We start from the raw sequence: 21,494 nt of genomic DNA, 5'->3' as shown, positions 1-21,494 counted from the left end.
GCCAATACCGCCCATTTTGTTCTACCACTCGAGATGAATTTCATCCTCTAAAAGTCTTTGCCACTCCGGAAATTGCTGCTGAAATTGGTCCAGACTGAGACCATGGTGCGCCTGAACAGGAGATTATGTTTGCGACAAAAGTCTAGTCGAAGTCTCCAGGCATAAATGGGGGTGAAATTGATTTTTCGTGGCAGTGCAAATTGAGTGATAACCAACCGGCAACCTGTTTTACATCTCAACTGGTTTTCTTTTTCATTGACTTCAAATCTTTGACTCCCCCAGTCACTATCACACGTCTTGTGCTACCGCCGAAGTCTAATTTCACCCCCATAAGGGTTGATTTTAACTTTTGGGCCCCCGAGTTAAGGAACCTGTTGTCTGGTTGCCCTCGCTTTACGTAAAGAGGTGGTGGTGATTTTCGGCTTCTCCTCATTTACCTCAGGCCGGTGAGTTGCAGGGCAACAAGTAGGCGGTTTGATGCAGTTTGCCAGATCGAGGTCTACCAATATCAGGCAGCCCCTGCCGCCAAAATGGTAAGTTTGAGAGGAGGTCGCAATCAAAGAGGGGGAGTTTCCGAGGCAGCAGCAGCCCAGATCATTTTTGCGGGAACCGGAGACGAATTCCTACTCCTCCTGGCCCCACAAAAATAATTCCAAACTTACCTTTGTTGGCCCTCTTTGGCTCCATCACCTGTGAAACTGGTTGGAGAGTGCGCCATGCATGTTCCGACCGACCTAAAATACCAATCGGAGTCCCAGGACCTCAATTTGTATACTAAAAGTGGCCTCCTGCTCGATACAGGCTGGTGCCTCAGATGTCGAGCGGCAGGTCCCTTTCAAAATGTCGCCCGTCTGTTCCTCGGTTTTGAGGCCGATACTCCCCTGTTAACGCTGGAAAAGACAAGTGAAAATCAGCAAGTGAAAATCAGCCCGTATAGTGCTTTCAGTTCACCTGGAACGGAGTAATTCACGTGGGCAGTTTTAATTGCGAGGGGGGCGGGGGCACTTTCCGCGGCGCTTTCCCCGCTGGTCCGCTGTAATTGTGGCGGAAAAACCGCGGAAATCCGGAAACACGAATATTCAACTCCGAGATCTCCCACACTGCAGAATCCTTTCCGATATTTTTGCTCAGGACTGTGAGGGTATTATCATCTTTTCGAGTACGAATTACCTCAACTCAAGCAATCTGATACAGATTGTCTTCCTAATTAGCGGCACGCAAGAAATCTATTCGGTTGTCAGATTTTCTTTGCACAGTACCGTATACGGGGCGTATCCTTAGTCTGGGTTTTTCGCCATTTTCCTGAAAAGAATACAGAATGTGAACTATAACAAAACCAGTAAGTCTGGAACGAGAAAATACTATTATGCCAACTTCAGCCAGACTCTATGATTATTCTATCCTGGATTCCCACGCAGAACCAATTGTCCAACCCTTACATTAAACCAACGCTAAGTTACTTCTCCTATCTTCTCTATCTCTATAACAACAAATCTTCCTTCTGAATAGTGTTGCTCTGAATCTTTTAAGATAGGGAGAAAGCCCTAGTCCACTACTTTGAGAGTTTGTTCCAATTGGTCACTATCATTGTGATATATTTTCTAACCTCTAATCTTACAGGAGGCTGGTTTGTGAAGTTTGTACTTGTGTCCTCTAGTCCTAAAATCACTGTTCGACTTAAATAGAATACGTCCCTCGTCTACACTTTTCATTAACACGTCCCTCTCACTCTCCCCAACAAAAAAAAAAGTTTATCCTTCCTTCACAACTTACGGTGTGGAATTATCCTGCACAATGGTCCCTGAAGGGTTTTCCAATGTAAAATATATCCTGTTTACTAGGTTAACCAAAATTGCGCCTTGCTCCAAATTAGCTTCTGTACAATGTTCCTTAACATGTTTAGATTTGTATTCCAATTCTTTTGAGGTGTATGTCTGCTCATGATTTACCTTGTTTATAATAGTTTCACGCTGGCGATGTATTTTATGGGGTTGATCAATATTTTCTGCGAATCCTATTCTTCCATAGCCCTTGCCAGTGGACACCCTTTCACGTTATGCACATGTTTGCCGTTACTTAGTCTCAAATGCATCGCCCTAAATTTATCAGTATTAAAATCTACCTCTCATATTTGCATGCTTCTAATAATTAGCTAAAGTCTTCCTAAATATAAACAATCTCACTTCCTAGTTACCTACCCACATAGCATGGTATCATTAGAAAATGTAATACTCTTACAGACACTCTGCTCCAATAATATTATGAACGTAGGGGTTTCTGGTGCACATTATTGTGGAACAGCAATGATACCAGTGATGAGAGACTTCAATTATTGTAGAGAGACTAGAAAAGCTGCGATTGTTCGCCTTAGAGCAAAGAATGCTAAGCAAGATTGAATAGAAGCGTTCAAATTTATGAAGAATTTTGCCAGAGTAAATAAGGAGAAACTGTTTCCACTGGCATGAGGGTCGGTAACCAGTGGGCACAGATTTAAGATATTTGGCAAAAGAACCAGAGGGGAGATGAGGAGATTTTTTTTCTGTAGTGGGTTGTTTTGATCTGGAATGCATTGCGTGAAAATGTGGTGGAAGCAGATTCAAAAGTAACTTTCAAAAGGGAACTGGATATATCATAGATCATAAAATTGTAGATTGATGCAGCACAGAAGGGGACCCTTCGGTCCATCGTGCCTATGCCGGCTTGATGCAAACAGTCCCACTCACCTGCTATTTCTCCATAGCCCTGTATATTTTTTCCTTCCAGTATTTATCCAGTTCCCTTGTGAAAGTTACTATTGAATCTGCTTCCACCAACCTCTCAGGCAGTACATTCCAGATCACAACAATGGGCCGCATATTCTTTTTGCTCATGTCACATCTGGTTCTTTTGCCAATCACTTTAAATCTATGACCTTGGTTACCGATTGTTCTGCCTCTGGAAACAGTTTCTCCTTACTTACTCTATCAAAACCGTTCATTATTTGGAATACCATTATTAAATCTCCTCTTAACCTTCTCTGCTGTAAGGAGAACAACCCCAGCTTCTCCAGTCTCTCCACATAACTGAAGTGCCTCATCCCTGGTACCATTCTAGTAAATCTCTTCTGCACCCTCTCTAATGCCTTCACATGAGTGAGCTGCCCAAAATTGAACACAATACTCCAGCTGAGACCTAACCATTGTTTGATAAAGGTTTAGCATAACTTCCTTGCTTTTGTACTGTATGCTTCTATTAATAAAGCCAGTGATCCCTTGGGCTTTTCTACCAGCCTTCCCAACTTGTCCTGCCACCTTCACAGATTTGTGTACATACACCCCCAGGTCTCTCTCTTCTTGCACTCCATTTAAAATTGCATCATTTAGATCATAATGCCTCGCCTCATTCTTCCTACTAAAATGTAACACTTCACACTTCTCTGTGTTAAATAGCATCGGCCATGGGGCTGCAAATTTCACCAGTCTGTCTATGCCCTCCTGAAGGCTCTTACTATCCTCCTAAATGTTTACTACATTTCCGAGTTTTGTGTCAACTGCAAACTTTGAAATTATACCCTATTCATCTAAGTTCAGGTCATTAATATATATCAAAAAGAGCAGTGGACCTATTGGCCCTGGGGAACACCACTGTATACTTCCCTCCAGTCTGAAAAACAACCGTTCACCACTACTCTGTGCATCCTGTCCCCAAGCCAGTTTTGTATCCACGCTGCCATTGTCCCTTTAATCCCATGGGCTTTAAGTTTGCTAACATGTCGATTATGTGGTACTTTATCAAATGCCTTTTGAAAGTCCATATACACAATATCAGCCACACTACCCTTATCATACCTCCCCATTACTTCATCAAAGAACTCAATCAAGTTAGTCGAACACGATTTCCCTTTAACAAATCCATGCTGACTTTCATTTATTAGCCCATACTTTTCAAAGTACCAATTAATTTTCTCCCGGATTATTGTCTCTAAAAGTTTCCCCAGAACCGACGTTTGGCTGACTGGCCTGTAATTGTCCCTGGGTCTATCCCTCTCCTCTTTTTTGAACAGATGCGTAACATTTGCAATCATCCAATGTCCTGGCACAGCCTCCATATCTAAAGAGGATTAGAAGAATATGGCCAGAGCCTCTGCAATTTCCACCATTACTCTGCTCAGTAACCTGGGATGTGTCCCATCTAGACCGGGTGACTTTTCTACTTTGAGTGATGCCAACCTTTTAAGTACCTCCTCTTTATCTACTTTTATCCTATCCAATATTGCAATTACTTCATCCTTTACTGCTTCCTCTTCTCTAATGAAGACGGATGCAAAGTATTCATTTAGAACCCCAGCCATGCTCTCAACCTCCAGTTGACCATCTCTTTTTTTGTCCCGAATCGGCCCCAACCTTTCCTCGACTACCTTTTTGCTATTTATATATTTATAAAAGACTTTTCGGCTGTCTTTTATAAATGTTAGCCGCTAATCTATTTTCATATTCTCTTCGCCCCTCTTATTTCCTTTTTTAGAACTCTTTACTTTCTGTATTCAAATTGGTTCTCTACTGTATTATGAACCTTACATTTGTCATAAGCCTCCCTTTTCTGATTTATTTTACTCTCTATATCTTTAGTCATCCAGGGAGCTCTAGCTTTGGATGCCTTTCCTTTGACCCTAATGGGAAAATGTCTACACTGTACCCGAACCATCTCCTCCTTGAAGGCCTCCCATTGTTCAATTACTGGTTTGCCTGCCAATTTTTAATTCCAATCTACCTGGGCCAGATCCTTTAACTCACTGAAATTAGCCCTCCTCCAGATAAGTAGTTTTACATGTGGTTGTTCCTTGTTCTTTTCCATAACTATTCTAAACCTGATGATATTATAATCACTGTTCCCCAAATGCTCCCCCACTGAAACATGCTCTCCTTGCCCCACTTCATTCCCCAGAACTAGATCGAGCACTGCTTCCTTCCTCGTTGGGCTGGAAACACACTGATCAAAAAGTTCTCTTGTTTGCATTTCAGGAATTCCTCCCCCTCTTTGCCCTTTACACTGTTACTATCCCAGTCTATATTGGAATAATTGAAGTGCCCCATTTTCATTACTCCATAGTTCGTGCATCTTTCTGTAATTTGCCTGCAATTTTTTTCCTCTATCTCCTTCCCACTATTTGGTGGCTTATAGTATACACCAAGTAGCATAATAGCTCCTCTAGTGTTCCTTAATTCTAACCAAGTAGGTTCTGTCTTTGACCCCTCAACTACATCATCCCTTTCCGGTGCTATAGTTTCTTTGATCAATACTGCAGCCCCCTCGTTTTATCCCTTCCCTGCCTTTTCTGAATACTTGTAGCCAGAAATAATAAGTTCCCAATGCTCCCTTTCTTTGAGCCAGGTCTCTGTTTTTGCCACTATATCATTGTTCAACATGGCGACATGTGCCTGCAGCTCACCAATCTTATTTACTATGCTACGTGCATTTACGCACATGCATTCCAAACTCATCTTAGACTTGAAAAGGAAAAATTTGCAGGGCAGGGAAGATTGGAGTAATGGGACTAATTGGATAGTTCTTTCAAAAAGCCGGCACGGGCACAACAGCCCTTCTGTGCTGTATGATTCTAAAAGATTCTATGAAAGCCAATGGTTACTTTTTCCCAAGTACTGCATTTTCCATTTGTCATTACCCGCCGCCAAATCACAATACATCGAGACGATCTTCATTTATTCTATAAGTTTTAATATTCCCACTGAGCCTCATGCGAAAAACTTTATTTGTCCCCTTTTCAAAATTCAAATTAACGACATCTACTGGATTACCACCGAAAAAACTAGCGTTGTTATGTCCCCGGGAAAATGCCATCAGGGCATGATGATTATTACTTCTACCAACTGGTCCCTATGGTGTATGTGTTCCTTACATGATTATTTATATTAATCTTTAGAAGAAACTCATGTATTTATCACACCATGGACATTAGATAGATCAGCCTTTAATTACCAGGTGTGACTCATAGTCTTACTTCTGAATCTTGGAACTACACTTGCTAGCTCCCGGCTCTCATGTGCTACTTCGATATTTACGGAGTTCAGAAAATATAAACCAAGGCATCATCAATGTCTCCCTTTAATTCCTTGAAGATTCAAGGGCGTATCCCAATTTGGCTCAGCAACATTGCGGATGTTTAATCCTTTCAATTTCTGCATACCTCACTCTTCCCCAACTTCCACATATTTATCGATCGTTTATCCCCATTTACTATGAGTGAAATTACTGTTGAAATGTTACAGTAATCAGTGAAGGTGCGTCTATTTTAAGGATAGCAAATGTTAAATAAAGACATTTTTTGTTAGCTAAGCGGTATCTCATCAATAAAAGTAAAAAAAGAGGTTAACCCCAGAGTATTTCATATAGATTTAACTATTTATTTATTAATTCATTCCCTTAATGATCTTTTATGGATGCGCTTAAGGGGGTATTTAGCCATACAATTTGCATTATAACAAGGCTTTGTGCTTCCTACTTTATTGCCGGTGGAAGTAAACCGGCATATATGACCAGAAGAGCTAATTTCTTCCTCCTCATTGCCATCACGTTGCTGCTACCTAACATTGCTCTTGGGGCAACGGTGAAATATAGGGCTTCAAAAACAAAAAATCAGTCTTGGATGATTCCGGGGATAAACAAACTGTATAATGATAAGGTTCAGGGTTGGGAACCAGCTCTCCAACACCATTATAATTTAAAGGTTCTGTCGGCGCAGGTCTCCCGGCGTAGGTATAATTTGAATCCGCCCGGCTGTAGCAACATATTGGGGAGTTGTAGTCTTCAATAATACTTCTGTCCTGTTTACACTTGATGCCAACCAGGAAAATGATAATTGCAAGAAATATTAAAGTCGTTGACCCTAAAGCGATGATTAAATAGAGATTTAAATCAGATATATATTCAGGATTTCTGACCAAGTTGCTACTTTCAGAGAATCTTTCAGTAACATTGGCCAAGATTGAAAAGAGGATTGTAGCCGTGTTGGAGAGGCTCGGCTGGCCATTATCCTTCACCAAGATCACCAGACTTTGCGTGATGGCATCTTGCTCCAAAATACCTCGGGCTGTTCTGATTTCTCCAGAGTTAAGCCCCACGTTGAACAAACTGGCATCAGTTGCTTTCAGCACCTGGTAGAATAGCCGAGCGTTCTGGCCAGAATCGGCATCCGTTGCAATTATCTTGGTAACCAAGTACCCCTGACCCGCTGACTGAGGCACGATCTCCACTGCTGCTGATCCGCTCCGTGCTGAAGGCGAAACAATTACGGGAGCGTTGTCATTTTGATCCAGGATAATCACATTCACTGTGGCGCTGCTGCTCAGTGGGGGAACTCCACCATCACGCGCTTGAACTTGGATCTGAAAGTTCTTCAGTTGCTCGTAGTCAAAAGAGCGCAGCGCGTAAATGTCCCCATTGTTGGAGTTAACGTTGATGTAAGTAGACGCTGGCACATCTTGGATCAGATTCGCCATCATGGCATAGGAAATATAGGAATTCTGATCCGCATCTGGATCCAAAGCAGTAACTACAAGAACTGAAGCACCAGGAGCGTTGTTCTCCATCACATACACAGTGTACGACGTTTGGGCAAATCGTGGTGCGTTATCATTTATGTCAGAAACCGATATCTGGATGGTTTTATTTGATGACAGTGAAGGAGACCCCGAGTCCCAGGCTAACACTGGTATGTTATACATTGGAACCGTTTCACGGTCCAACAAGCCACTGGTAATCAATTTATAATGGTTACTCGAAGATGTTTGAAGCTTAAAGGGGACGTTCTTTGGAATTTGGCAGTCAACCTGTCCGTTTTCTCCAGAATCACGATCGATTACATTGATTAAAGTTATCAAAGTTCCTGGCGCAACATCTTCCGGGACCATGCTCGACACTGACGTCACTTTTATCTCGGGGGCGTTGTCGTTTACATCGATTACCTTGATCAGAACTTTGGAATGTCCTGCAATTACCGGGTAACCGTGGTCCACAGCTTGAACATCAAGTGAATAGCTATTTGATTCTTCAAAATCTAGCGCTGTTTGAACACTAATCTCTCCTGTGTGTGGGTCCAAACGGAACAATTCACGTACTCGTGGAGAAGCAAGTTTGCTGAAAGAATACGTTAACTCAGCATTCGGACCTTCGTCCGGATCACTGGCGCTGACTTTGATCACCAAGGTACCCTTGGGTGAATTCTCCGTTAAGCTGCTCCTGTAAATCGCATGTTCGAATACGGGTGGGTTATCGTTGCTGTCTAGTACGGTAATGAGAATCTGAGCTGTGCCAGACCTGTGCGGGGTCCCACCATCAGTCGCCGTCAGCACCAGCTGAAAGGACGACTGCTGCTCGCGGTCCAAAGGTTTCTCCAACAACAACTCGGCAACTTTAATACCATCCTCCGTTGTCTGCATTTTTAGGCCGAAGTGCTCGTTGGAACTGAGTTTGTACGATGCGATTGTGTTTATTCCAAAGTCCGGATCCTCAGCGCTCTCGAGAGGGAAGCGTACCCCTGGTGCGATTGTTTCGGCCATCTGTAAGGAAATTGTGCTGTCCGGGAAACTGGGGGAATTATCATTTATATCGAGAATCTCCACTTCACCGCGATACATCGCTAAAGGATTTTCTATTATGATTTCGAAAGGAAGAATGCAACTAGCTACTTGTCCACAAACATGTTCCCTGTCGATTCTTTCACGGATAGATAAAACCCCATTATCCAAACTAACCTTCATGTACTGCCTTCCGTCATCAGAGGCTAGCCGAAATTTGCGAGCTGACAATTGCCGGACATTCAGCCCCAAATCTCGGGCAATATCCCCAACAAAAGCGCCTTGCTCCATTTCCTCGGGAATAGAATACCGAATTTGTCCGGAAATCAGGTCTGGTGTACATACCAGGAAAATAAAAGCAAACGTCTGGAATGCTAAGGCGTTGTTGCTCTGTGAGTTCGCCATTGTACCGGGCTGAATTATTTTCCAAAACCAGGCCTGTAGTCGATTAAACGGCAGAGCTGGTCTTACCTCAAAATACGTGCACCGATATATCGAAATGCCGAATTTACAAAGAGGCGATTTTTATCCTTCTGAGCTTGGCTCCACAATCTAAACGCAGGCACTGCTCGCGTTTCTCGTTGATTCTGATCTCTGTCTGTGATGGGGGAGGGGCAATGGATCTATCGCCGCATTTGAGCTTCTCATTGGTACACAGCGACACAACCAGTCCTTTTGAATAACTACATCAGCAATTCTTAAAGCTAGACTGTTCTCGTAGATATTTAATAGTGCACAACCATAAAATGCAGTCGTTGATAAAATCAACTGTTCGGTTTATTTTGCAACATCTCTCTTCAAAAGTTATTACTACCGCTTTAGACTGTGATTTAAGATGAAGTGCTGAGACTCCCCCATCGATTCACCTTTAAAGTAAAAAGCAAAGGAACAATGCCATCAATATTTCTGTGACCCAACGTATCGTGTGAGTGACCTTCTTGACTTGTGAAGGCACAGATTTTGGCGTCCGCGAATCTCAGTTAGGGAAATTATTAAGAAATTAAATTCACAGACTCCAAAGTCTGCGCCTTCACAAGTCAAGAGCAGGAAATTATTATGGGAAATATTAATAAATATGTTTTCAAACCATGGCGACCTCTTTAACGATAGAAAGAACCGTGTTTCTGCAATGTGTCTTACAATTTTCCAGATATTGAAACTGAAATTCAACATTCTTCTGAATTTCATGTCACCTATTTTTGAATCAATTTTTAAAAATCTAAAAACACTCCTCGAACAAGTAACTGCCGGGTCCGATACTAAAACAGATTAACGAGGGTGTGAAATATGGACGACCCTTTGTCATGCTGTCTATCAAGGACAAAGTGAATCTGTAAAACCGTGATAGGATCTAATTTCAGAAATTGAGAGTGTCCGAGTCTATTGTTAGCCAAACATCAATATTATAAACTCAATCTGAAGTCATGTCAGTGAAAGTCAAATAATATAAACGTTTCAGTAAATGACAATTGAGATGAAATGAATGTGATTCTGACAATATGAGTACCTATCATATTGTCCCTTCCCCAAAGTCCTTTATAATGTAATATTGCATTTGTTCCCACTTCCTTAGATTGTAACACCGACAGTATCCCAGTGGAGTTTTTTTTTCTAGAAATAGTAAGGGCGACTGAGGCGAACAAAAAATAACTACTGTATTTCATCTTAAAACATATATTATAATAAATAACTTTCGTTCTAAATTTTCACCACTTTCAAACAAATTAGCGTTGCTCCTGAGGCAAGAGTGGATTGCAAGGCCTTAGAAAATAAAATCACTCTTGGATGATTCTGGTGATAGACAGACGGTATAACGATACGTTTCGGCTACGGGGACACTTAGACCACAATAATTTAAAGAATCTTTTGGCACCGACCTCCGAGGATAGGCATCATTCAAATTCCCCCGTATGCAGCAACGCCTTGGGGAGTTGTGTTCTTCAGTAATATTTCTGTCCTATTTACATTTGATGCCAAAAAGGAAAATGATGATTGTCAGCAATATAAAGGAACTTGACCCCAAAGCGATGATTAAATAGAGATTTAGATCAGAGATATGGTGAGGATTTCTGACCAGGTTGCTGCTTTCAGAAAATATTTCACTAACATTGGCCAAGATTGAAAAGAGGATTGCAGCGGTGCTGAAGAGGCTCGGCTGTTCATTATCCTCCGCCAAGATGACCAGGCTTTGCATGGTGGCATCTTGCTCCAAAATACTTCAGACAGTTCTGATTTCTCCAGCATGAAGTCCAACGTTGACCCAACTGCGATCAGTTGCTTTCAGCACTTGGCAAAAGAACCGTGCGTTCAGACTATAATCAGAATCAGTTGCAATTATCTTAGTGACCAAATACCCCTGACCTGCAGACTGTGGCACGACTTCCGCTGCTGCTGATCCGCTCCACGATGAAAGCGAAACATTTACCGGAGCGTTGTCATTTTGATCAAAGAAAATCACATTCAACGTGGCGCCGCTGCTCAGCGGGGGAACTCTCGCGTCACGGGTTTAAACTTGGATTTGGAAGTTTTTGAGTTGATCGAAGTCAAAAGAGCGCAGCGCGTAAATGGTCCCGTTCATCGAATTAATACTGAGGTAAGTGGACACTGGCGAGTCTTGGATAAGATTATCTTTGAAAGAATATGAAACAAAGGAATTCTGTTCCTGATCTGAATTGAACTAAGTCACTGCGGAAATAGAAGCACCAGGAGCGTTGTTCTCCATCATATACACGGTGAACGAAGAGGGGCAAATCGTGGCGCGTTATCATTTACATCAGAAACCGATATCTGGATGGTTTCATTTGTTGAAAGTGAAGGAAACCCCGAGTCCGAGGTTGAAACGCGTATGTTACACATTGGAACCGTTTAACGATCCAAGAAGACACTGGTAATCGATTTATAATGGTTACTCCAAGATGTTTGAAGTTTAAATAGGACGTTCTTAGAGTTCTGGCAGTGCACTTAGCCGTTTTCTTCAAAATCACGATTGATCAAAGCTATCACAGCCCCGGGAGCAGCATCTTCGGGGATCATGCCAGATACTAAAGCTAGTGATATCTCGGGGGCGTTCCCACTTACATCAATTAGTTTGCTCAGAACTTTGGAATGTCCTGCAATTTCTGGCGAATCATTGTCCACAGCTTGAACATCAATCGCATAACTGCTTCTTCATAATCAAATATTTCTTGGATTGTAATTTATCCTGTTGTTGCGTTCAAACTGATTGTCTTTCTCTTTGATTCCATTCTCGTTCTGTGCTGGAATGGACCAATGAATCTATCGTTGTATTTAAGCTCCTCATTGGTATACAGTGACGCAACGAGTTCCTGCCGATAACTGCACCAGTTATTCTTAAAGCTGGATTGTTCACGGAGTAAGGACGAACAGTCACAATGAGCCTTTTAGTAGTGTACAACCATAATACAAAGACATTCACATAAGCAGCTGTTCATTTTCTTTCGCAACATTTGTCTTTAAGCGTCGTTACTAATCCTTTAAAGTGTAATTTAGGTTTTAATGTTGAGACTTTCCTTCCATTTCTCTTTTTTTAAAGTTCTGTCAGTTTAAACTCGGCGGGGTAAGCTTTGAGAAAATATAATCCAGGACAAAGTTAAGAGTCACTTGAACAAGTATGGACGAATAAAGGAAAGCCAGCACGGATTTGTTAAAGCAAATCATGTTTAACTAACTTAGAATCATAGAATCATAGACTCATAGACTCATAGAAAGGTTACAGCACGGAAGGAGGCCATTCAGTCCATTGAGCCTGTGCCAGCTGTATGCAAGAGCAATCCAGTTAATCCTACTTCCCCACCATATCCCAGTTGTCCTGCATTGCTTTCCTTTCAAGTATTTATTCAGTCCCCTTTTGAAGGCCATGATTGACTCTGCCTCCACCACCCCCTCAGGCAGTGCATTCCAGATCCTAACCACTTGCTGTGTAAAAAAGGATTTTCCTCATGTCACCTTTGGTTCTTTTGCCAATCACCTTAAATCTATGTCCTCTGGCTCTTGACCCTTCAGCCAATGGGAACAGTTTCTCTCTATCTACTCTTTCTAGACATTTCATGATTTTGAATACCTCTGACAAATCTCCTCGCAACCTTCTCTGTTCCAAGCAGAACAACGCCAACTTCTCTAGCCTATTCACGTAACTAAAGTCACTCATCCCTGGTATCATTCTAGTAAATCTCTTCTGCACCATCTCTAAGGCCTTCAAATCTTTTCTAAAATGCCATGCCCAGAACTGGACACAATACTCTAGTTGTGGCCGAACCAGTGTTTTATAAAGATTCATCATGACTTCCATACTTTTGTACTCTATGCCTGTATTTATAAAGCCCAGGATCCCATATGCTTTTTTAACCACTTTCTCAACCTGCCCTGCCACCTTCAACGATTTGTGCACATACACCCCCAGATCTCTCTGTTCTTGTACCCCATTTAGAGTTGTGCCATCTAATTTATATTGCCTCGCCTTGTCCTTCCTACCAAAATGTATCACTTCACATTTTTCTGCGTTAAATTTCATCTATCACGTGTCCGCCCATGCCACCAGCCTGTCTATATCTTCTTGAAGTCTATCACTATCCTCCTCACTGTTTACTACCCTTCCAGGTTTTGTCTCATCTGCAAATTTGGAAATTGTACCCTTTTGTACACCCAAGTCCAAGTCATTAATATATATCAAGAAAAGCATTGGTCCCAGCACCGACCCCTGGGAAACACCACTGTATACCTCCCTCCAGTCTGAAAAACAACCATTCACCACTACTCTCTGTTTCCTGTCACTTAGCCAACTCTGTATCCATGTTGTTACTGCCCTCTTTATTCTATGGGCCGCAATCTTGATGTTAAGCCTACTGTGCGGCATTTTATCAAACGCCTTTTGAAAGTCCATATACACCACATCAACTGCATTGCCCTTATCTACCCTCTCAGCTAAATAAACTCTATCAGGTTAGTTAAACTTGATTTGCATTTAACAAATCCATGCTGGCTTTTCCTAATCAATCCACACTTGTCCAAGTGACTGTTAATTCTGTCCCGGATTATCATTTCTAAAAGTTTCCCCAATACTAAGGTTAAACTGAGTGGCTATAGTTGCTGGGTTTATCCTTACATCCTTTTTTGAACAAGGGTGTAACATTTGCATTTCTCCAGTCCTCCGTCACCACTCTTGTATCTATGGATGTTTGGAAGATTATGGCCAGTACCGCTACAATTTCCACCCTTACTTCCCTCAGCAACCTGGGATGCATCCCATCCGGACCGGGTAACTTATCTATATTAAGTGCAGGTAGACGTTCTGGTACCTCTGCTTTATCAATTTTTAGCCCATCCAGTATCTCAGCTATATCTTCCTTTACTGAGTCTCTGTCAGCTTCTTCTTCCTTGGTAAAGACGGATGCAAAGTATTCATTTAGTACCTCGGCCATCCCCTCTGCCTCCATGAGTCGATCTCCTTTATGGTCCCTAATCAGCACCTCCCCTCCTATTACTACCCGCTTACTATTTACATGCCGGTAGAAGACTTTTGGATTCACTTTTATGTTGGCTGCCAGTCTATTCTCATACTCTCTCTTTGCCCCTCTTATTTTCGTTTTCATTTCCCCTCTGAACTTTCTAAATTCTGCCTGGTTCTCACTTGTGTTATTAGCCTGACATCTGTCAAAAGCCCTTTTTTTCCATTTCATCTTATTCACTATCTCTTTTGTCGTCCAGGGATCTCTGGCTTTAGTTGACCTACTTTTCTGCCTCATTGGAATGTGCCTAGACTGTACCCGAACCATCTCCTCTTTAAAGGCCGCCCACTGTTCAATTACAGTTTTGCCTGCCAATATTTTATTCCAATTTACCTGGGCCAGATCTGGTCTAATCCCACTGAAATTGCCCCTCCTCCAATTGAGTAGTTTTACTTTAGAGTGGTCAGTGTCCTTTTCCATAGCTATTCTAAACCCTGTGATACTATGATTGCTGCTCCCTAAATGCTCCCCCACTGACACTTGCCCCACTTGGCCCGCCTCATTCCCTAGAATCAAGTCCAGCAATGCCTCCTTCCTCATTGGGCTGGAAACGTACTGGTCAAGAAAGTTATCCTGAACAAATTTCAAAATTTCCTCCCCCTCTTTGCCCCTTATATTATTATTGTTATCTCAGTCTAAAATAGGATAGATGAAGTCCTCAGTTATCACTTCTCTACAGATTTGCACCTCTTGGTAATTTCCTTGCAAATTTGCTCCTCTATATCCATCCCACTAGTTGGTGGCCTATACATTACATCCAGCCATGTAATGGTACCTCTTTCATTTCTTAACTCTAACCAAATAGATTCTGTCCGTGACCACTCCAGGACATCTTCTCTCTCCAGTACTGCAATATTCTCCTTAATCAATACTGCCACCCCCACCCCCACCCCCTTTCTTTCCTTCCCTATTTTTCCTGAACACTTTGTATCCAGGAATGTTTAGTCGCGGATCCTGCCCTTTTTTGAGCCAGGTCTCCGTTATTATCAGGACATCGTATTCCCATGTGGCTATTTGCGCCTGCAGCTCACCAACCTTGTTTACTATGCTTCGTGCGTTTACGCACATGCAATACAGACCAGTCCTAGACTTTCTTCTACTCTCTCTTCATCTTTTCACACATAACACTGTACTATTACTTGCTCTGGTGCTATCTTTCTCTCCCGATCCTTTGTGCCTCTTGTTTCTCCTTTCCAATGCTACATCCTGGTGCCCATCCCTCTGCTAAATTAGTTTAAACCCCGCTCCTCCCCCACCCCCCACACCACTAGCGAACTTCCCCGTGAGGACATTGGTCCTAGCTCTGTTAAGGTGCAACCCTTCCGGCCTGTACAGGTCCCACCTTCCCAAGAACTGGTCCCAATGCCCCAGGAATCTAAAGCCCTCCCTCCTGCACCATCTCTCCAGCCACGTATTCACCTGCTCTATCCTTCTATTTCTATACTTGCTAGCGCATGGCACGGGGAGTAATCCAGAGATTACTACAGAATGAGTTTTTTGATAAGGTAACTTGATTGAGTTTTTTGATAAGGTAACAGAGGGGGTTGATGAAGGCAATGCCGTTGATGTTGTGTATATGGTCTTTCAAAGGGTGTTTGATAAAGTGCCATATAATAGGCTTATCAGCAAAATTGAAGCCCAGGGAATAAAAGGGGCAGTGGCAGCATGGATACGAAATTGACTAAGTGACAGGAAACAGAGAGTAATGGTGAATAGTTCATTTTGTACTCGAGGAAGATATAGAGTGGTTTTCCCCAGGGGTTGGTACTAGGACCACTGCTTTTTTGATATATATTAATGACTTGGACTTGGGCGTACAGGGCACAATTTCAAAATTTGCAGATGACACAAAACTTAGAAGTGCAGTAAACAGTGAGAAGGATAGCAATAGACTTCAAGAGGACATAGCCAGGCTGGTGGAATGGGCAGACGCATGGCAGATGAATTTTAACTTAGAGAAATGCAAAGTGATACATTTTGGCAAGAAGAACAAGGAGAGGCAATATAAACTAAATGGTACAATTCTAAAGGGGTACAGGAACAGAGAGACTTGGGGGTATATGTGTACAAATCTTTGAAGGTGACAGGACAGGTTGAGAAAGTCGTTAAATAAGCATACAGGATCCTGGGCTTTATAAATAGAGGCATAGAGTATAAAAGCAAATAAGTTTAATGACCCTTTAAAAACACTGGTTCAGCCACAACTAGAGTATTGTCTCCGATTCTGGGCACCTCAATTTAGGAAGGATGTGAAGACCTTAGAGAGGGTGCAGAAGAGATTTACTAGAATGATTCCAGTGTTGAGGAACTTCAGTTACGTGAATAGACTGGAGAAGCTGGAGTTGTTCTCCTTAGAACAGAGAAGGTTGAGAGGAGATTTGATAGAAGTGTTCAAAATCATGACGGGTTTAGATAAAGTAAATAAAGATAAACTGTTCCCATTGGCGGAAGGGTCGAGAACCAGAGGACACAGATTTAAGCTGATTGTCAAAGGAACCAAAGGCAACATGACGAAAAACGTTTTCACACAGCGAGTTGTTATGATCTGGAATGTGCTGCCTGAAAGAGTGTCGGAAGTAGATTCAATCATGGCTTTCAAAAAGGAATTGGATAAATACTTGAAGGGAAAAAAATTGGGGCCTACGTGGAAAGAGCGGGCAATGGGACTAACTGGATTGCTCTGACAAAGAGCAGGTAAGGGCTCGATGTGCCGAATGGCCTCCTTCTGTGCTGTAACTATTCTATGATTCTATGATTCGAAATGCATCCTGAAGCTGGAGGTGGCGTCCCCAATAGAAATTGAGGCTGCACTCGCCCTCTGGGTGAATCAAAACCGCTTCACATTGAAGCTATCGTTGTTTGACTAAAATCCTTTATAATGAAAAGTTTAGAAATATTGCAAACTAATTCAAAGTTATTTCCCACGTGTCACTTTGCTGACTGGATTTAACGCAATCCTTTGTTTAACATGTCATTGTACATTTTGATTTTTTTTCCCATAACCACCTTCTTTCTGGACACTGGACCTTGTACGAATATCTGATTACTCATCCCCTTCATATGTTCCATCAGCCTTGTTCGTGTTCTCTGCACCCTCATCAGTTCTTATACCTTTTTCATAGAGTTGTGATCAGCAATAAACAATATTCCAAGTCTAGAATTCTTCCTGCGCAGCACCAGTTCGCAATACTCAACACCCTCGCAAAAAATACCTCAACGGAAAGAACGTGCATTTATATAGCGTCTTTTACTACCAATACGCGTTCCAAAGCACTTTACAGCCAATAAAGAACGTTAGCTGTGTAGTTACTGTTGGCCAATCAAACAGAGACACCACTCTACCTAACATAAAATGCGTTAACACCTCCATCAAAGTAATAACCAGATAAATGTCACACGAATGTGCCAAGCACACGCACACCGAGATCTCAAACAGATAAATTTTCACACCTGTGTTCTGACCAGTGAATTGTAAAGTCCCTGCATTACCATTGGCGGCCTAAGTTTTCGACTTCTGCCCCCATCCAGCATTTGTCTAAACGTATTTATATAGGCAATAAATCCCGGGCTGGAGGGCGGAAGTCAAAACCACAGGCTTTGTTCTGGCAATGTACCTCAGAATTTTGTTGGTTTTTTTGAATTTATTTTGGAGGGGATAAGTCTCATTGTCTTTGCCGGAGTTCAGGTCTTAACACGCGTTTTACAATCAGTTGTAGTGTCAATGCCAAGACAAACCGCTTTCCAACAATGCTTACAGAAAGTTATGCTGATAGGGTGAAATGAAGAGGGGTGGGAGGAGACTCGTGTGGAGCATAAACACCGACATGGAACTTTTGGGCCAAAAGGCCTGTTTCTGTGCTGTACATTCTACGTAATCTATGTAATTCTTTGTTATCTATGAATGCACCAACCAGTGTTAATGTGGGGTAATAAAAGGGCGGAGTTATATAGGCCAAATTGTCTTTTCTCGTCCCTTAAATTTTAACCTTCTTATATTCCAATTGTCTGGCTCCCAAAATATCTTATATTTTAATACATTAAATTTTATATTTTGTCGACAGCTATACTACCACTTTGGCATCTTTGCTATGCAATGTCTTTGCTATGCAATTTCGGGTGCATATCAATGCGGAAATCACAACATGACTCCATTAGACCAGCTATGAACTTTTAAAACTCCACGTAGAACCTTTTATCGATGTTATGAGGGAATATGAGCCCTTAATCCGCTTTTGCTGACATTAAAAATTATAAGACTTTAAAGCGGAATTCTGCTCATGCGTTCAGGTACCCATACCACAAGGTCCTTCGTGAGCTGACGTTTACACAAACTGGATTGTGTAGCTCGTAGAATAAATCGTCCGCCGGCTACCCTTCACGGTTAACAGATACCAGTTTCAAACGGGTCACTGCAGTATCAGCGGAGCATTTTATTTTCCACCATTTCCTTTGAATAACAACATTAACGAGAATTATGACTTTTTTTCCCCAAACACAATTGAGATTCTTAAAGGAAACAAATTTTAGTACTTCGTCGGTAATGCTACACATATAGCATTAAATTATCAGGAAGTTCCTCCTGCCTCTGTGTTATCAAATCTCTGTAATTTAACATTGAGCCTGAGACATGGGCGGTGTGCAGGGCTTCAAAAACAGAAAATCGCTCTTTGCTGATTCTGGAGATAGACAAACCGAGTAATGATACGTTTCAGGGATGCGAGCCATCTCACCAGCCCCAGTATAGTTTAAAGATTCCTTCAGTGCAGGTCCCCGATTAAAGGTATCGTTAGAATCTCCTAATCTGTAGCAACAACTTGGGGAGTTGAAGTCTTCGGTGATATTTCTGTCCTGTTTACATTTGATGCCGATCAGCAAAATGATGGTTACAAGAAATATAAAGGAAGTTGAACCTAAAATGATGATTAAATAAAGATTTAGATCCGAGAAATATTCAGGATTTGTAACCAAGTTGCTACTTTCAGGGAATGTTTCAGTAACATTGGCCAAGATTGAAAAGAGAATTGTAACGGTGCTGGAGAGGCGCGGCTGACCATTATCCTTCACCAGGATCACCAGACTTTGCGTGGTGGCATCTTGCTCCAAGATGCTTCGGGCTGTTCTGATTTCTCCAGAGTTAAGCCCCACGTTGAACAAACTGGGATCAGTTGCTTTCAGCAACTGGTAGGAGAGCCGTGCGTTCTGACCAGAATCGGCATCAGTTGCGATTATCTTGATGGCCAAGTACCCCTGATCTGCAGACTGTGGCACGACCTCCGCTGTTGCTGATCCGCTCCGTGATGAAGGCAAAACAACTACGGGAGCGTTGTCATTTTGATCCAGGATAATCACATTCACTGTGGCGCTGCTGCTCAGTGGGGGAACTCCACCGTCACGAGCTTGAACCTGGATCTGAAAGTTTTTGATTTGCTCGTAGTCAAAAGAGCGCAGCGCGTAAATGGTCCCGTTCATCGAATTAATACTGAGGTAAGTGGACGCTGGCGAGCCTTGAATAAGGTTATCTTTGAATGAATAAGTAACATAGGAATTCTGGTCCAGATCAGGATCGAACGCAGTCACTGCGGAAATAGAAGCACCAGGAGCGTTGTTCTCCATCACATACTCGGTGTACGAGGAGCGGGCAAACCGTGGGGCGTTATCATTTACATCAGAAACCGATATTTGGATGCTTTTATTTGTTGATAGTGAAGGAGACCCCGAGTCCCAGGCTAACACTGGTATGTTATACATTGGAACCGTTTCACGATCCAACAAGCCACTGGTAATCAATTTATAATGGTTACTCGAAGATGTTTGAATTTTAAAGGGGACGTTCTTCGGGATCTGGCAGTGGACTTGGCCGTTTTCCCCAGAATCCCGATCGATTACATTGATCAAAGCTGTCACAGTCCCGGGAGCAGCATTTTCGGGGACCGTGCCAGACACTGACGTCAATAATATCTCGGGGGCGTTATCATTTACATCAATTAGTTTGATCAGAACTTTAGAATGTCCTGCAATTGCTGGTGAACCATTGTCCACAGCTTGAACGTCAATCGCGTAACTGTTTGCTTCTTCATAATCAAGTATTCCTTGGACTGTAATTTCTCCTGTTGTTGCGTTCAAACTGAACAATTCACGCACTTTCTGGGATGCACGGTTGCTGAATGAATATGATACCTCAGCATTCGGACCTTCGTCGGGGTCAGCGGCATGGACTGTAACCACCAAGGTACCCCTGGGTGAATTTTCTGCCAGGCTGACCCTATAGATCTTGTGATCGAACGCAGGCGCATTATCGTTGCTGTCCAGCACATTAATGATAATCCGCGCGGTCCCAGATCTGTGAGGATTCCCTCCGTCAATGGCCGTCAGCACCAGTTGAAGGGATGACTGCCGCTCGCGGTCTAAGGGTGTCTCCAACAGCAACTCGGCAGTTTTAGTACCGTCCTCCGCACTCTGCACTTTTAGACCAAAGTGCTCATTGGGACTGATCTTATAAGTGGTGATTGCGTTTGTCCCCACGTCTGGATCGAGTGCGCTCTCTAGCGGGAAGCGTGAGCCTGGTGCAATGAATTCGGCCATCTGTAAGAGAATGGGGCTCTCCGGGAAAACGGGCGAATTATCATTGATATCGAGAATCTCCACTTCACCGCGGTACATCTCTAAAGGCTCTTCTATTACAATTTCGAAAGAAAGGACACACGCAGGCATCGGTCCACAAAGCTCTTCTCTATCTATCCTTTCATTAGCAAATAAAATCCCGTTTTCTAAATTCACCTCCAAACACTGCCTTCTGTCAGCGGAAGCCAGCCGGAATCTTCGAGCCGTCAATTTTCGAACGTTCAATCCCAAATCTTCGGCCACATTCCCAACAAAAGCGCCCGGATCCATTTCCTCGGGAATGGAATAGTGAATTTTTCCAAAAACCAGAGCCGACGCAGAAAGTAGGACAATGATACCCAACAGCTCGCATTTTAAGGCGTTGGTGCTCCGTGAATTCGCCATTGTTACTAACGGACCAGGTTATTTTTGTCGATATGCAAATTTAAACCGGTAGTCGATTAAAATCTCAAGAGCCCGCCGGAACACAAAATACGTCTCACGATATATCCAAATGTCGAGCGAACTCGCGCAGTTGGCTCCACAAACTGAACGCAGGCAACGATTGTCTTTCTCTGTGATTCCGTTCTTGTTCTGTGCTGGAGGAGGAGCAATGGATCTCTCGTGTGCTTAAGCTCCTCATTGGTACACAGCGACGCAATGAGTCTCCGCCAATAACTGCACCAGTTATTCTTAAAGCTAGATTGTTCCCGGAGTAAGGACAAGCAAGCATAATGAGCCTTTTAGTAGTGTACAACCATAATATCCAGACACTGTTCATTTCCTTTCGCAATTT

At 42.6% G+C, this 21,494-nt stretch overlaps 2 protein-coding genes across 2 annotated transcripts; both read right to left on the bottom strand.

Annotated features, from left to right (window-relative positions):
- Positions 1-6,380: 6,380 nt before the first annotated feature.
- On the bottom strand, positions 6,381-9,270 carry LOC137332041 (protocadherin-10-like). Its single transcript, XM_067995766.1, has one exon. The coding sequence runs from the start codon at positions 8,976-8,978 to the stop codon at positions 6,582-6,584; it is 2,397 nt and encodes a 798-aa protein (XP_067851867.1). The 5' UTR covers positions 8,979-9,270; the 3' UTR covers positions 6,381-6,581.
- Positions 9,271-17,869: 8,599 nt separating this feature from the next.
- Positions 17,870-21,264, bottom strand: LOC137332040 (protocadherin-10-like). Its single transcript, XM_067995765.1, has one exon. It carries the CDS (start codon positions 21,101-21,103, stop codon positions 18,707-18,709), a length of 2,397 nt encoding a protein of 798 aa, XP_067851866.1. The 5' UTR covers positions 21,104-21,264; the 3' UTR covers positions 17,870-18,706.
- Positions 21,265-21,494: the final 230 nt, after the last annotated feature.

The sequence above is a fragment of the Heptranchias perlo genome, chromosome 14 (genome assembly GCF_035084215.1).
Source record: "Heptranchias perlo isolate sHepPer1 chromosome 14, sHepPer1.hap1, whole genome shotgun sequence".
Classification (NCBI taxonomy): domain Eukaryota; kingdom Metazoa; phylum Chordata; class Chondrichthyes; order Hexanchiformes; family Hexanchidae; genus Heptranchias; species Heptranchias perlo.
Note: the sequence above shows the minus strand (reverse complement) of the source record. Positions and strands in the feature narration are given on the sequence as shown.